This window comes from Chrysemys picta, chromosome 11 (assembly GCF_011386835.1).
Source record: "Chrysemys picta bellii isolate R12L10 chromosome 11, ASM1138683v2, whole genome shotgun sequence".
Lineage (NCBI taxonomy): Eukaryota > Metazoa > Chordata > Testudines > Emydidae > Chrysemys > Chrysemys picta.
The window spans coordinates 73,227,863-73,243,308 of NC_088801.1; the positions used below are offsets into that span (position 1 = coordinate 73,227,863).

Genomic DNA, 15,446 nt, shown 5'->3' on the forward strand with positions numbered 1-15,446 from the left:
AGCAGGAATAAAAAATACAGCTTTACTAAACTAATAGTGTACCTTTCTAAATATATATGTGTTTTGTTTTGTTTTTACAGATGCTTTTGTAAATAGCCAGGAGTGGACACTAAGTCGATCTGTACCAGAGCTGAAAGTGGTAAGTAATATTTTTTTATTTACATGTGTTTTCTTTACTTCTGCATTCCATTCTTACTGCATTACACAGAAGTGGAATATTCGTAAGGTTATATTTAAAGTCTGCCAGGTTTTTCCTTTATAAAAACATTTAGATTATATTAAACCTTGAATATAAATATTAATGGGACATAACTTAGAGACCCCTCTGTCTAAACTTTTAACATCTTAGAATGTTACTGAGATTGAAGACGATGCTTTTTCCTGTTGTTTTTTTTCAGCTTGGTTACTTAGTGCAATTAACAGTGTTTTGTGTGTAGTAGTCATTTCCCCAGTGTAACTTGCTCTGTTTTTTGGGAGTAGAGAGGCCTTGCAGTAAAGGGGTGTGGGAGTGGGAGAGAAAAAATGTTTGAAAATAAAAATATTCTAAAATGCAAAAATGGGCAGGCGGACTAGGAGGCACATGTAGTACCTGAACAACTTTTAGTGCACTGCTTGAAATTGATCACTTTTTAAGTGGAATGTGTCTATTACATTCCTCCAAGGTCTCTGCATAGGACCAATTTTTTTCACTCCCAAGTTTTAAAAAAGAATTTCAAAATGAATTGTCTAGCTGAAATGTTTTTTTCTGTTGCTTTTTGTCAGGACTCCATTTGATTTCCTAAAAGACTGGAGATTAGTGAGAGGCAAGATACCAGATTGTCTTAATGTTAGTTCCAGAAGAATGCGAATTAAAGCAGCTTTTTAGAAACTGTTTATTTTTGGCATTACTTTAGCTGAGCTTGAAGAGCGTGTAGGTGGGAGATGCCATTGACGAAAGGAATATCTGGAGATAAAAATGCATGGCGCAGATGAGGGAATTTCACAGAGCTGCTGTTTTGAAACCGAAGAACAACACTAGAGGCAGGAACTGGGGTGCCCCAAATGATAATGGGGTTGACAGAATAGCTGAGAAGCTCCCTTTCACTGTAATGAGGCAGCTTTTGGGTTGAAGATCTAGAAAACTTCCTTCCAGCATTCAGATGGGGACAGGAAGATTTCAAAGTTATCAGGCACCCAGGAGATACTGATGCAAAGCACGAACTGTATGTATCCTGCTGGGGACAACCTCCTAATAATCCCAGCACTAAGACATGGAACTAGATTTATTGCCTCTGAATGTCTGCAACTTCGTGGTGGGAATTTTTGTGTGTGTGCGCACATTTGACTTTTATAGTGATTTCTGGTTAGTGGGTTTAGTTCTCTGGCTGTTAAATGGGGTAATTTTTCAAGTCCAGAGCATAAAGCTAGTTACAGTGAAAAAGATCTTGTTGTGGCCCAGAAGAATTGAATCCTCAGTAACTCTCCTGTGAACTCTCAGCTGTGTGTCCGTTTATTCTAGGATATTTAAGTACAGCGGGACTAGAAATGCAAGAGCAGCCTCTGAGTTTCCTTTGCCTGTAGGGTTCTTATGACAAACTCTATTACTTTTTACCTAATTGAATTGGTCATAGACTTATTGTCTCTGCATTAAACTGTTACACCGTACATAGTATGTCAATTGAGCCTACAGTAGCAAACGTTTAGTTAACAGTAGGCATTGGCTATTCCCCAACAGTTCAACACCTTGGGGACTAACCAGTTCAAAAAGCTGGGCATGCTGCAGATGCTTGCTGCTTTCAGGCATTGTTGGAGGAGTCGAGGTAAGTAAGGGGCCTTTGTTTAGTCACAGAGGCTTTGGCTTCATTGCCCCGAAAAAAAGTGCATTGTTACTGTGGGATAACTAATACACATTAGGATGTTACAGAAATATAGCTAGTGGAGACAGGGGACATTGTAGTTTTACCTGCAAGGTAAAAAGTCATGGTCAATGCTCTACCCTCGTTTGTGGCTGACCTCCCCTATTTACTTCACAATAAAAACTCCAGTGCCTTGTCTTGACTAGGTTTTTGCAGCGGTATAGCTGATGTGTGTATCTTTTTTCTATCTTCTCCCCATCCCATTTTTTGTTAGCGTGGGGGCTGTGTGTGCATATGAGGTGGATAGTCTGAATTTCTCTTTTGCCTTCACTGTTTTGGGGATATGAAGATGTTCCCTTGCCACCTCATATTTTTCTTGTGCAACCAGATCAGAGCCTGTCTCTCTCCTGCTGCCTTTTAAAATAGAATCTGCAAGACAAAACTGATATGATTCTGTAAGCTTGTGCAAGGATTTATTCCTGGTCTACATTACACAGTTAATTTGATGCAAGGCAGCTTACATTGACATAGCTATGTATGCGTATACACTTACATTTCGCTCCCGCCCACGTAACTGCCCTGTTATGCCAACTTAATAAAATCACCTCCTCCGGTGGCGTAGAGTCACGGCCGATGTAGTTAGATTGTTGCAGTGTCAGTGTAGACATTGTGTTACTTACCTCCTGGAGGCCAATAACAGTTGATGTATCCCACAATGCCCCACCCTGACGACTCTGGTCACCAGTGTGAACTCTGCTGCCAAGCAGCCAGCTGGCTAGAGAACTGCCTTTCTCCTTTAAAGCCCTGTGAATTTTTGAAATTCCATTTCCTGATTGCCCGGCTTGGAGAGTACACCTAGCAACTGCCTAGCTGACCACGCTGACTACATGCTGCAGATGCTCCCCCGCCTGGAGAAAACAGGAGATGGTGGATTTCCTGGGTCTCTGGGGAGAAGAGGTTTTGCACAGTTCAGATGCAGCTGTAGAAACATCGACATCTACGAGCAGATCACTTGGGGCATGGAGGAGAAGGGCTACAAGAGGGACGAAAAGCAGAGCTATGTGAAAGCCAAGGATCTGCAATAGGTGTACCAGAAGGCAAGGGAAACTAACAATTGCTCTGGTGTGTAGCCACAAATTTGCTTTTACAAAGAGCTGCATGCCATCCTTAGATGAGACTCCATCATCACTCCCAAGAGCCCTATGGATACTTCGGAGGAGCCAGAGTCAGAGGCCTCTGCTGTGAACAGCGAAGAGGAGGTGTTGGATGAGGAAGTGGAGGAGGAGTAGAATGTGGGGGACAGGTGATTGGGGGAGGCAGCTGCTCAGCGAACCAGGACATGTTTTTGACTCCAGCGCAGTCCGGCCAGTCCCTACAGTCCAGCACAGTCGATTCTGATGCAGGGGAAAGAACCTCTGGTAAGTATGCTGTTTTCTTTGAAATTACGGGGATGGAACCCACAAAATAGCAGTATACATCTATTGATTCACTCTTATTCTAGAAGAGGTAGTGAAACAAGTATTAAAGGAAGAGTTATTGTCTGCTTCCCATCCCCCTCGACAGTTAGGCAGAGGGGGCCCCGCGGAACACACTATTTATGTGCACCAGGATGTGCCATGACTCTTCATAGATATCTCGATGAAACTTTCCTGGAGTTTGTCTGCAATCCTCTGCTGTAGGTTTCTGGGGAGGGCTGCCTTATTTCTTCTCCTGTGGTAGGATGCTCTCCCATGGCCCATAGTGATTACGTGAGTGGGGACCATTGCAGCATACAGGCTAGCAGCATAGGGTCCCTCTCACTCATTACCCTCAGGGGTGAGAGGTCAGCTATAGTCACCACTGCCTGTGGAAAGCGGTGCCAATATTCAGTTCATTTGCCTTATACACGCATACTCATGCCTGTGAGCCATCTCCCCTCATTTCCCCAATTTGCCTCCCACCCCAGGGCTGTGCTCACCATGGCTCATGCTGTATAAATCCCAATGAGAAGTGAGACTGTAGTGCTAACAACTTGTGTGGATCAAAGGGAGTGAGTTCAGCGTCCTGAATTTTGGTTTATCTCATGAATACACTGACAATGGTATTTCTGTATATTGTATTTTCAGCAGCTGCAAATGTGGCCATGAGGGTTTCTCCATCCACACCAGCAGAACGGACAAGCCAGATAAAGAGAAGAAGGAAAAGGACTTGGGGTGACATATTCCAAGAGATCCTGCAACCTTCCGCTGCCTCCGATAAAAGCACAGGGCTTGGAGGATTACCATTGCAGACAGCATGGAGGATAGAGTGGAGAAGAGAGAGCTGCAGGAAAAGGAGAGGGACGTGCAGCTGGAGATGCTTGCACTTCTCAGGCAGCAAACAGACATGCTGCAGACTCTGGTGGATCTGAGGGTTCAACAATCCTATGCTCGCTTCTCTCTGCAGCCCATAGAGAACTGCATACTGGGAAAACTCTGTGCCCCCTGCCCCTCAACATTCTGTGTGGCGTTGGGCTGCTGCATTGTCCTTACCATTCCACCCCTGGGAACATTAAAGACATTCACAGCTGCACTATGCTGACCTGGGAAAGACATGGTTGGTGTATGTGAATTTGAAATGGAAATGACTGTTCTTTCCCCATCATAAGTTTTTTCCTTAATTTATTACGTTTAAGTGAAAAATGTTTTTTCTATTTGCATCATTGTGGAATAAAGGTGTTTTGGGAAACATAATTCACGTGTATTAGTTCTCAACATATGCTAGGTGGTGCTGACATCATTCACAGACAGTATTAATAGGTGCATTGGCAATGTTATATTATTTCACAATTCACTAAATGGTTCATACAGGGCTGCAAAAGAGCAAAGACAGGTAGAGCAAATTACAGCAACACACTCTACTCTGGCTCACTATTAAAATGGTCTTTCAAAGCCTCCCTAAGCCATATAGCTGCATATTGAGCTCTTCTTATAGCCCTGGTATCTGGGTGCTCAAAATCAGCAGACAGCTGCTCCATCTCCACTTTGCTTCACAGATATTATGCAGGGCACAGCAAGCAGCTATAACCATTGGAATATTTTTTTTCCCTGAGGTCCAATCTCTTGAGTAGACAGCGCCAGCAACCCTTCAAACGCCCAAAGGCACATTCAACTGTCATTCTGCACCTGCTCAGCCTATAGTTGAAGCACTCTTTGGTGCTGTCAGGGTGCTGGTGCCTGACTTCATGAGCCATGGGAGCAAGGGGTAGGCTGGGTCTCCCAGCATCACTGTTGGCATTTCAACATTGCTAGTGGTAAGCTACTGGTTGTGAAAGCCCTGCTTGCACCACTCTGAACAGTCCTGTCTTCCTAAAGATGCATGTATTGTGCACCTTTCCTGGCCAGCCCACACTGAGGTTGGTGAAGTGTCCCCAGTGATCCACCAGTTCTTGTATTTCCATGGGAAAGTAGCACTTTCTGTTGGTGTACTCTATGGCAAGGTGGTCTGGTGCCAAAATGGGGATATGCGTACCATCTATCACCCCACCGTGGTTTGGGAAGCCCATTGCTGCAAAACCACCCACTATGTCCTGCTCATGGGCCAGATTCACAGTTCATCCTAGCAGGAGCGATTAGAGGCCCTGCACACTTGCATCATAACAGACCCCGTTTTGGATTTCCTAACTCCAAATCAATTAATGACTGATCGGTAGCAATCTGGCATTGCAAGTTTCCACAGTACGATCACCACTCGCTTTTCCACTGTCAGTGCGGATCTCATTTTGGTGTTGCTATGCTGGAGGGAGCTCTTCACACAGATCCAGAAATGTGGCCTTGAGCATCTGAAAGTTCTGCAGCTAGTGCTTGTCATCCCAAACCTGCATGATCATGCTTGTTACTTGGGCCCAGAACTGACACTCCACTGTCTGAAGCTGCTCCATGAATGCCACCAGCAACCTTGAATTGTTTCTTTCTATGTCCCACATCATCATATTTCCCCGCAGCTCCTCTTGCAGCTCTGCAGATATTGTCCTGGGCTCACGCTTATCACAATAGTGCAGAGCTGTGCAGGATCCAGGCTTCTGTCACAGATGGCGGACAGGGAGATGGGACGCGCAGGTTTGTGTGGGTGATTTTGAAAGGAGGCGTGAAACACTATGGGATACAGATAAAATTATGGGATAGAAAACACTGCATTATGGGAAGTTGAACCCGTGCTCCCTGGGATCCCTGTATGACTTGTTTCTGACCCATGAGGCATTGCAAAACTGTCCCCAAACACCCTACACTACATGGTGGCAAGTTACACAGTGGGATGGCTACCCATGGTACACTGTTCTCTGCGTCGATACAAGTGCTCCTAGTGGGATGCGCACCACCGACGCAAAGAGCATAGTGTCGACACACACACTATGTAATAATTGTCCTGGCTGACTTCCCATGTAACTTAAGTCGACGTAATTCTGCTGCTGAGATGAGGTGAGAAAAGAAAAGACTAGACCCAGCTGAAAATGCATACCGCAGGTTTCCAGCAGGAGCAGTGGTGAAAACTAAAAAGATTATGCTAAGATTCACTCATTTTTACTCACCTTTTCCAATCAGGAGAGCACAAAATGAAACGTACAAAATTATATTAGTTTAACTTGAGGACAGCTGGCACCTCACTCACTAAGTAAACTTTCCTGTACTGAGTGGGAGGTGTTTTTTTTTTTTTCTCCCAAAGCCTTGGTTAAAGTGGAGATTATCCCAGCACGCAAGAAATGGCAATGGTAGATTTGCACCTGCCAAATCCTCCTATCCGTCAGAGCAGCATCACAGCTGACAGTGTGTTAATGACAAGACAGCCAAGTTGTTTCTGTTTTTATTTCAGATGTGTACATGCTACACGGAGAGTGAAACACATGGCGATACCTAGAACAAAATGATATTGAATTAAGTGCTAGTGTGACCACAACAGAGAGGCTATTTTTTAAGTGTTATTGAAAGTAAATTGAATTTTGAAATAAACTACATAAAGGGAAATTGGTTGTGTACTCTGTTAGTACTAGCAGTGTTCTGTTGTGCAATTGTACTGGTTTGACAGATAAGTCATTTGCTTAAACCATGGTTAGTGACACACATGATACATCTCCTCTACTTTCCTTGTCTCCTTGCTGTCTGTCTGCTTTACATACCACACTTTTGGGAATGCTTGCATTGCCAAGTGATCACATCTTGGCTGAATATGAGAGCCCATTTCACCATGATTCCTATCCTCCTCTTTCCATAATACTGGGGACAGGGTCTTGCAAGTAGTGGAGACAGAAACTTTTGACGTGCAGCTGCTGCAGAGAATGAAATTCAGGTTGTCAGGCAGTACAAGTCTTATGATGACCTTTTGATGGTTTCATTTTTGTGCAACCCCTGTTAAAAGCAAAACTCCATTTTACCATTTAATAAAAACAGAAATTTGATTATACTACTTAAACATCATTGAAATGACCTGCACCAGCTGTGCCTGTGGCATTTGTGCTCACGCAGGAAGGATGGCCAAGTAGTTCCACCTCAAGTCTACATTCATTCTTATCTATAAATCTGCCGTCATGAAGGAACTTGTGTAGTGAGTCATCACCCTATAACAGGTCATGTTCCCAGACGATTGATCAACTCCGTAATATGCCTGAGGAAGTGAAGGGCCATGTTAACTGCTAAACCTGTCTCTCTTGTGCCACAGCACTATTATTATGTTCACTGCCACTTAGATTAATTTTGGGTTGTGCGCGTCTGCTTGTGGCTCTTTTGTTTAGGGATGTTATGGAAATATGAAAAGCATATAGCATTTGCTCCTGTCACAAACTAGCATATTAACAGCCTCGGTTAAATGGAGCAGTTAGGATGCAGACAGGAGAAGATGTTTACTGTAGTAAATATATGGTTTGGGGCTTGATACTTTAGATTGCTGAGAACTTCATTCAAGGCACTCAGTGCCTACAACTCCCACAAGTTATTTGGGGTTTGCTCATGTAGCTTCATTGCGCTCTTTGTATATAGAGTTCTATCTTGTCCTCTCCTGATTTCATTATTTCTCTTTGCATGCTACCCAAAAATACTGGGAGTTGCAAGTTAAACATCAGGAGGGTGTGTTAACGTACAGTGGAGCAGAATAGTACATCATGTGGTATTTTCCCATTTCAGTGGTGTTTTCTCTGCAGTGCCAATCAGTGAAGTTAGTGTTACACAATCTACTATAGTTGTGTTATGTACTGATGAAGAAAATGAAGCACAGGGAAGTTAAGTGACTTGTCAGAGGTCACATTAGCAGTGTTGTTGAAATAGAATGCAAATCTTTTGATTCCTAGTCTGAGGTTTTAATCACAAAAGTATTAAGCATCCTTCAACTTGCTAGTATACAAGAATGACTTCTAGGGCAACGTTTCTCAAATGTGGCCACCAGGGGCTCTTCTTGCAGCCCCAGGCTCCTGGGCAGTGATTGGCGGGGGGACGACAAAGCAGTAGCCCCTCTTCTGGAGCTGCCAGCAGGGGTTGGCCTCTGTACCTCTCTGGAGCCACAAATACCAGAGGAGCAGGCAGCCCATGTGAGTTCGCCACATTCCCAGGGGCAGTGGGGTTTGGGCTTCTGGCTTCCGCCCTGCGGTGGCAGGGAGCAGGCTCTGGCTGTGGGGCTCCATCCCCTGGCTGCAGGGCTTCAAGCTCCGGCTGCAGGCTCACCAACCTCCCATTGTCCCTGGATCCCAATACTTCCCTCTGCCCTCCATCGCCCCTGACCTCCACTGCCTCCCTACACACCTCTCTCTAGGGCTTAATTTGTCGCCCGTCTTGTGCCGAACCTGAGTAAGTGCTATGAAAACCAATATTTCTATGTTTGTTAATATTGCTTTTCACTGCCTCCCAGCTAGATAGTAACATATTAACGAACATACAAATATCAGTTTTCACAGCAGTAAACTTACTAGCTATCAAGTCTAAAAAAAGGAATAAAAAGGCAAAAGAAACAACAAAAAGACAAGACCATGCAAAGCACCTTATTTTGTTTCTCTTCTGACCAGTAAAGAATAGACAATTGTTCATTATTTTTATTATTGAGTCAGCAAAAAAACCTTACTTAAATAAATTACAATGATTTGGACATGTAGATGTGCATATTTGTTTTTCCTAAAGTTAAGTATTTTAGGGGAAATTGTCAGAGTGGCCACCAGCAAGAGTTGGTGGCCGCACTCTAAAACTACCAAAATTTCTTGTGAGAACCCCGGTTCTAGGGGAGCAATGTCTATTTGCTGCCAAGAAAGTTGATTACTTAACCCATGTGGTCAGGACTGGGGTGGCTAGGAGGAGAAGGAGGTGGTTGGTACTCTCCCAAAGTCTGTTTGTAAACCAAGCTCCATTTGTTTGAGCTGGCCATATGAGAAGCTACTGCCTGAAGAGCATGCGTATGTAGTTTGCTGGGCACTGCTGAATGGTGCTTCTGTCATTGAGGTTCAGATATACCCCTGGGTAGGGCTGGATTAAGACACAGGCACAGTGGGCATGTGCTTTGGTCCTGGCTCCCAAAGTTAGGTAATGTCAGAATCTTAACTTTTATTTCTAGAAGCTCAGTTTCTACTTCTCACAGTTGCAAATTAAAGCTTGAAAATATCCACTGGGTGCAGTCAATGCAATGATCCTATAGAGCAGTGGTTCCCAAACTGGGGTTCGTGAAATGTTACAGAGCGTTCTCGGGAACAAATTCCCTAATGGCGGACAGAGCTGTCCCTAGGGACTGCGGGCAGCATAAGCCCCTAGACTTCCAAGAGCTAAGCAGATTTTCAGAACTACACCTATTTCTGGTAATTTAACACACACGTGATTATTCATCTGTTTTCTTTGCAACTGATATTACTCTCCTGAGAAGCTGTTAAAATAGTGCTGAGATTTCCACTCTGGTCCAGTCGATTTTGGTATCTTTGAATGGAAGAACAATCATTTTCTTAGGTCACTGTAGCTGTTTGTCAGTCATCTTACTGGGATGGAAAAAGACTCTTTCAAGTAATATTCTTTCACCAGAACAATAACTTCCTATGCAGTATACTTTACAGTACTGCTACTCCTCTTTGAACCATCACTGTTGGGCCCAGTCAATTGCTATCCTGTTACAAATATTAAAATCTTAGCCAGAGAGGTTTATGTTGATGAGCTTGCCTGTTGTGACAGCCTTTGATTACTCATAATGTTTTCATTTTGTCCAATCTGAGCATACTCTTTTCTGAGAAAGATACCCCTCATGGTCAAGGCCTCAGAAGCTCCTGCCTGGTTCAGCTTCACAGCAGACAGCAGCTAGACAGTAGCCAGTCACAAACAGGATCTTTCTATGATCTTTGTTGTTGGAAAGCTCTAGGCTGCGATATGTTAAGGAATAAATAAATACCCAACCTTTTTCTTTGTCAGGAGTTTATTTCATTTCTGTGCTATAGAATGCCTGCAGTACCTATCTGCTAAACTGGATGACATCCATGTAATATGTTGAATATACTTTTATCAGACAGAACAGTATATTGTACTCTACTGTTACCCAGAAAACACACTTAGTTTTTCCACAGTTCTTTAAAATTTAGGATATACCCCTTATCATAGTTTAGCCCATCTGGAACACTGCAAACAAAAAAAAAGCACTCCAAACTCATTTGCATGCCACTCCTAAACATGCTAGGCACCGTAAAATTTGCTTGTCTGAATCCTTTGTGTGGATTCAGGATTCATATGTGTGGAGGAGGGAATATTTTGTGTTGTCTGTGCATGCTAGTTCTCAGCATCAGTATCAACCTGATATGGTTAAAAAATTTTTGAAGTAAAAACAGGGGTCAGTCAGGAAGACAACTACATAGTGAAAACAGGCTGGTGTATTTGTGGTTCCTGTGGTCCCCCACAATTGCTAATCTTGATTAACAGATTAATTCCTTGGTATAGGGCATCAGATTTTCCCAGCATTAAGTCTATTGCCAGCAATCTTCAGTGATTAATAACAGTTAGGGGCCCTGAGTTGTGTGAAAAATGATTATTTTCTTATAATAGATACATTCATGAACATGGAGGACACAACTAGATATAACCTTACACTTCACAGATGGAGGCAGCTGAGTTGAAAAGATTTTTAAGAATCTGATCTCTCCTTGAAATTGAGCGGATGGTGTAACTAAGTGCCAAAGGATGCCATCTAAATCATTGAAGCTAGAACAAAGAATAAACAAATGAAATGTTACAGAAGTAGACTTGATAGAGAGAACCATCTTAACTATTTTTGGAGGCTTCCTGGGGTTAATGAATGTTGTTGCCCTGGGAAGAATGAGTCCAAGTAAATACTTAGAAACATAAAACTGATCTTACACACTACCCTTAGCTAATTGGATAAAATGATTTGTGTTAATTACTCCTGGGGGGAATTGTGCGCCACTGCATGTGCGCAGAATTCATGTCCCCTGCAGATTTCTTTGCTTCCCTGCAAAAAAAAAAAAAAAAAAAAAGACTTTCTGACAGGGAAGCTTCAAGAGCAGTCATGCACCACTCCCTAGCTGCGCAAGTACATCATTGCAGGCAGCCAGCGGAGAGGTTGATCACTGCAGGGCTGGGGACACCTGAGCTGGGATCAGCTGTTGTCCCGACTGGGCTGGAGGCAGGAGAGGATGGGACTTACTCTTTCCCTGCAAGGAGTGGCTGGGGCTGTGTCAGACCCACCCCCAGAAACCTCCCTCAGCTGCAGGAATCATAGAATCATAGAATATCAGGGTTGGAAGGGACCTCAAGAGGTCATCTAGTCCAACCCCATGCTCAAAGCAGGACCAATTCCCAACTAAATCATCCCAGCCAGGGCTTTGTCAAGCCGGGCCTTAAAAACCTCCAAGGAAGGAGACTCCTTGAGCTGCTGTGTGTCACTCCCATAAGAACACAGAAGTCAGTCTGTCCTTTAGCACGGTGCTCTGATACTGTGGTGATGAGGACCCTGTATAGCACCTAGATAGATGGATATAATGTCTGGTGAGAAATGCACTCTGGATGAGAGCAAATTGGCTGAAGGCTAATCTGGACAAGTTGGTGATGACGACTAGGGGTTGGGGGAAGGATCTCGAACATATGATAAGGAGAGTTCTGTCCTCTGTTTTGAGATCAGGAAGGTGCTGCCTTTTAATTAATTCACAATTTGTTCTGGGAATCCCAGTGATGTGAGACCAAAAGCACCTTTTTTATCTGCACTTTTGCAACTATTCCCCTTAAGTCTGGATCTTGACATCTCTATCCTTATTTTGGGTAACTCCAGGTTGGAGAACTGCAATGCTTTTTACTTGGGGCTAAATTTTAAGAGCATTCTGAATCTAGAAGTAATACAGAACGTAGCTGTTTCTCAGTTAGGCACTATTAGCTGCAAAGAAGATGTGTCATCCACAAAAACTGAACTGGCTTCCTAATAATTTTCACATATGGGTGAAGGAGCTGACATTGTTGTCACTATACGGTTAGAGTTTTAGATACCCAAGAGATTAGCCTGTGAAGCTCAGCATCCTCTCCTGCTTCCTTTCCCCATTGGTCATCAGCTCTGGGGGGAGGGGCCACTGTACCGGGAGCTGCTCCCGCATCCGCCCAACCGCTGTGCATTTGGACCTCCCATATCCAGACACCCCCACCAAGCCTCACCCCATACTCCCAGAACCACCCTATCTCTCCATACCTGAACCCCACCCCACTGAACCTCAACCCCTGCATCTGGAGCCCCCCTGCACCCAGAGCCCCTGCCTCTAGACCCCCACCCCTGGACCCAGACCACCTCCCACTAAGCTCCCTGCACTCAAATCCCCACCCTGAGCCCCACCTCCCTGAGCTCCCAAATCCAGACCCCCACACCACTGACCCCCAACTAGCTGCACCCAGACCCCTCTGCAGAGCCCTAACCACTTTCACCTGGAAGCCCCATAGAGTCCCATTGCCCCTGCACCTGGAACCCTCCCCCCGCATGAGCTTCTGTGCATCCAGATCCTCTCACACCTAGACCTCCCACAGAGCTGCCTGCACCCAGATTGTCCCACACAGAATCCTCTCACCCCACATGTGGATCCTGTCTGGTTGAGCCTACCTGCCCCACGCCTGGTGCAGAAGGGCAGGGCCCCTGGTTGTTTCTGGGGCAGGCCCAGGCCTTGTGCTGGGTCAGGGTCAGGTGCAGCCTCACCACTGAGTCCGTGTCCCGGGGGTGGGAAAGCTGCCGGGTGATCTCCCACCTTCTACAGCCAGCGGCCTGTGCTCCCCACTGCCATGCTGAGCCTTAGCGTTTATTGAGAAATAAATCTTGCAGAATTTTAAAATATTGTGCATAGAATTTTTAATTTTTTGGCACAGAATGCCTCCGGAGTAGTTAACACATTTGACATGTCAGGTGCATTACTTACACTCATCATGTCTTTTTTTTTTTTTTTTTTTTTTTTTTAGCCAATGGATTAAAATATTAAAATACAGTAACTCCTCACTTAACGTTGTAGTTATGTTCCTGAAAAATGAGACTTTAAGCGAAACGATATTAAGCGAATCCAATTTCCCCATAAGAATTAATATGGGGGGGGGAGGGTTAGGTTCCATGGAAATTTTTTTCACCAGACAAAAAACTATATATTCTATAGATATACACACAGTATATGTTTTAAACCAACGATTTAATACTGTTCACAGCTATGATGATTGTGAAGCTTCGTTGAGGTGGTGAAGTTAGAGGGTGGAAGAGGGAGGGATATTTCCCAGGGAATGTCTTGCTGCTAAATTATGAACTAGCACTTGGCTGAGCCCTCTCACACAAGGCAGCACGAACATGAGGGCGGGGAGACAGCATAGCAGACAGAGACAGACACACACCTTGTGTGTGGGGGAGAGAGAAAGATGCACTGCCCCTTTAAGCTAACCCACTCTTTTTAAGTGGATCAGGAAGTTGAGACAGCAGCTGCTGCCCCAAGCTCTCTATATCTCTCTACATCTGTGTCCCTATATGGAGAAGGGATAAGCAGGGTGCAGGAGCAGGGGGGAGGGGGAAACCCTGACAGTCCCCCACTTCCCCACCTGCACAGCAAGCAGGAGTCTCTGGGAGCAGCTCCAAGGCAGAGGGCAGGAGCAGCACATGGCAATGGGGAGAGGGACAGCTGAACTGCCGGCAATTGATAGCCTGCTGGGCGGCTGCTGCACAGGGAACTTAGGGGAGCGGGGAGCTGATAGGGGGGCTGCCGGTCCACCCTGGTTCCAAGCCCCAACCAGCTAGCTGCAACGGGCTGCTCTTCCTGCAAGCAGTGGACAAAGCAGGCAGCTGCCAAATGACCTCAGAAGGGAGCATTGCACAACTTTAAATGAGCATGTTCCCTAATTGATCAACAGTGAAACAATATTAACCAGGACAACTTTTAAGTGAGGAGTTACTGTATTGGAATTGTGAAGACTTGTATGATAAATGCATATGGGCACTCCATCATGTTGTAAGATTTGGAGAATCTTGTACATTAATGGTGTGTATATATAGCAATGAATAACATTTGTGAAGTGTAATGCTTTTGATCCACGATCCACAATCCTCAGGATCTGAAACAAATACATAAAAAGAAAACACATAGTGGGGGAAATGTACCACAATTATTGAATGAACTGTTGGAACATAATTACATTTCCTCACTGGGCCCCTTCCAAAAGATACTACGTCTCACAATAAGACATTGTTTGTGCTTTTCTTCCTTGGTCAGCTGTGTGCATCAAATGGCAATGGAGTTGATACATGTTTTAAAAGAAATAAACTTCAATTTGTTGCAGACATCATTAAAGTGACCTCTTACTCTTGACATTTCAGTCCTCCCTGCCTAGTCCCACCCTGCTGTTTCATTGCCCTCTTCTCCACCAATTTGTAGCATAATTGTTGTGAGCTTTTCAGGACATGTACCTTATCTTTTGTGCATAGTGTGTGGCACTTAGCAGAGATTTTCAAATGGGGTAAAATAATAATGGAAATCCAGAAACGGCCATGAATACATCCAGTGGAGAACTGATGTGCAGACTAAGGCTATGTCTACACTACTGCGGTAAGTTGACCTAAGATTCAGATAGCTGGAGTTGCGTAAAATGTATCTGGAGTCGACTTACTGGGGTGTCTGCACCGCACTGGGTTGATGGGAGACACTCTCCTGTTGACTGACTTTACTCTTCTCATTCCAGGTGGAGTACAGGTGTCAACAGGAGAGCACTCTGCTGTTGATTTAACGGGTCTTCACTAGACCCGCTAAATCGACCCCTGGCGCATCGATCGCCAGAGCGTCGATCTGGCGGAAATGTAGACAGCCTGAGAAATAACAAAATGTCTTTTCAAATATTTGAAGTCTTTGGGTAGATTAAAAAACAAACAAAATATCTAGCCATGGTAAAAATAGACTTCCTTTCTTTGTACCTCTGTTCTGTCATTCTGGAATCTGAGTTCATGCTTTTTTGATTGTTGCAGGCAGTTCCACCTCTGATTTCTAGGTTTTTGACAGCCAGCATAGCCTACATTAGAATCAACATGCACTTGCTCATGTTCTCAACTACAGACTACCTTGCTATGAGACAGCAGCGCCTGTCACTGTGGTGGCAGAACCATAGAATATTAGGGTTGGAAGGGACCTCAGAAGGTCATCTA

General features: G+C 44.5%; 1 protein-coding gene across 32 annotated transcripts in view; it reads left to right on the plus strand.

The window, feature by feature from the left end:
- AGAP1 (ArfGAP with GTPase domain, ankyrin repeat and PH domain 1) overlaps positions 1–15,446 on the plus strand; it is a 653,489-nt gene that overhangs the window by 233,080 nt on the left and 404,963 nt on the right. For all 32 annotated transcript variants that reach the window (XR_010591413.1, XR_010591412.1, XR_010591414.1 and 29 more), the window contains exon 2: positions 81–139. Coding sequence is in view for 22 of the 32 variants with exons in the window: in XM_008172585.4 (XP_008170807.1) it covers positions 81–139 (59 nt within the window). In the remaining 10 variants the exon portion in view is untranslated. The remainder of the gene's footprint in view (positions 1–80; positions 140–15,446) is intronic.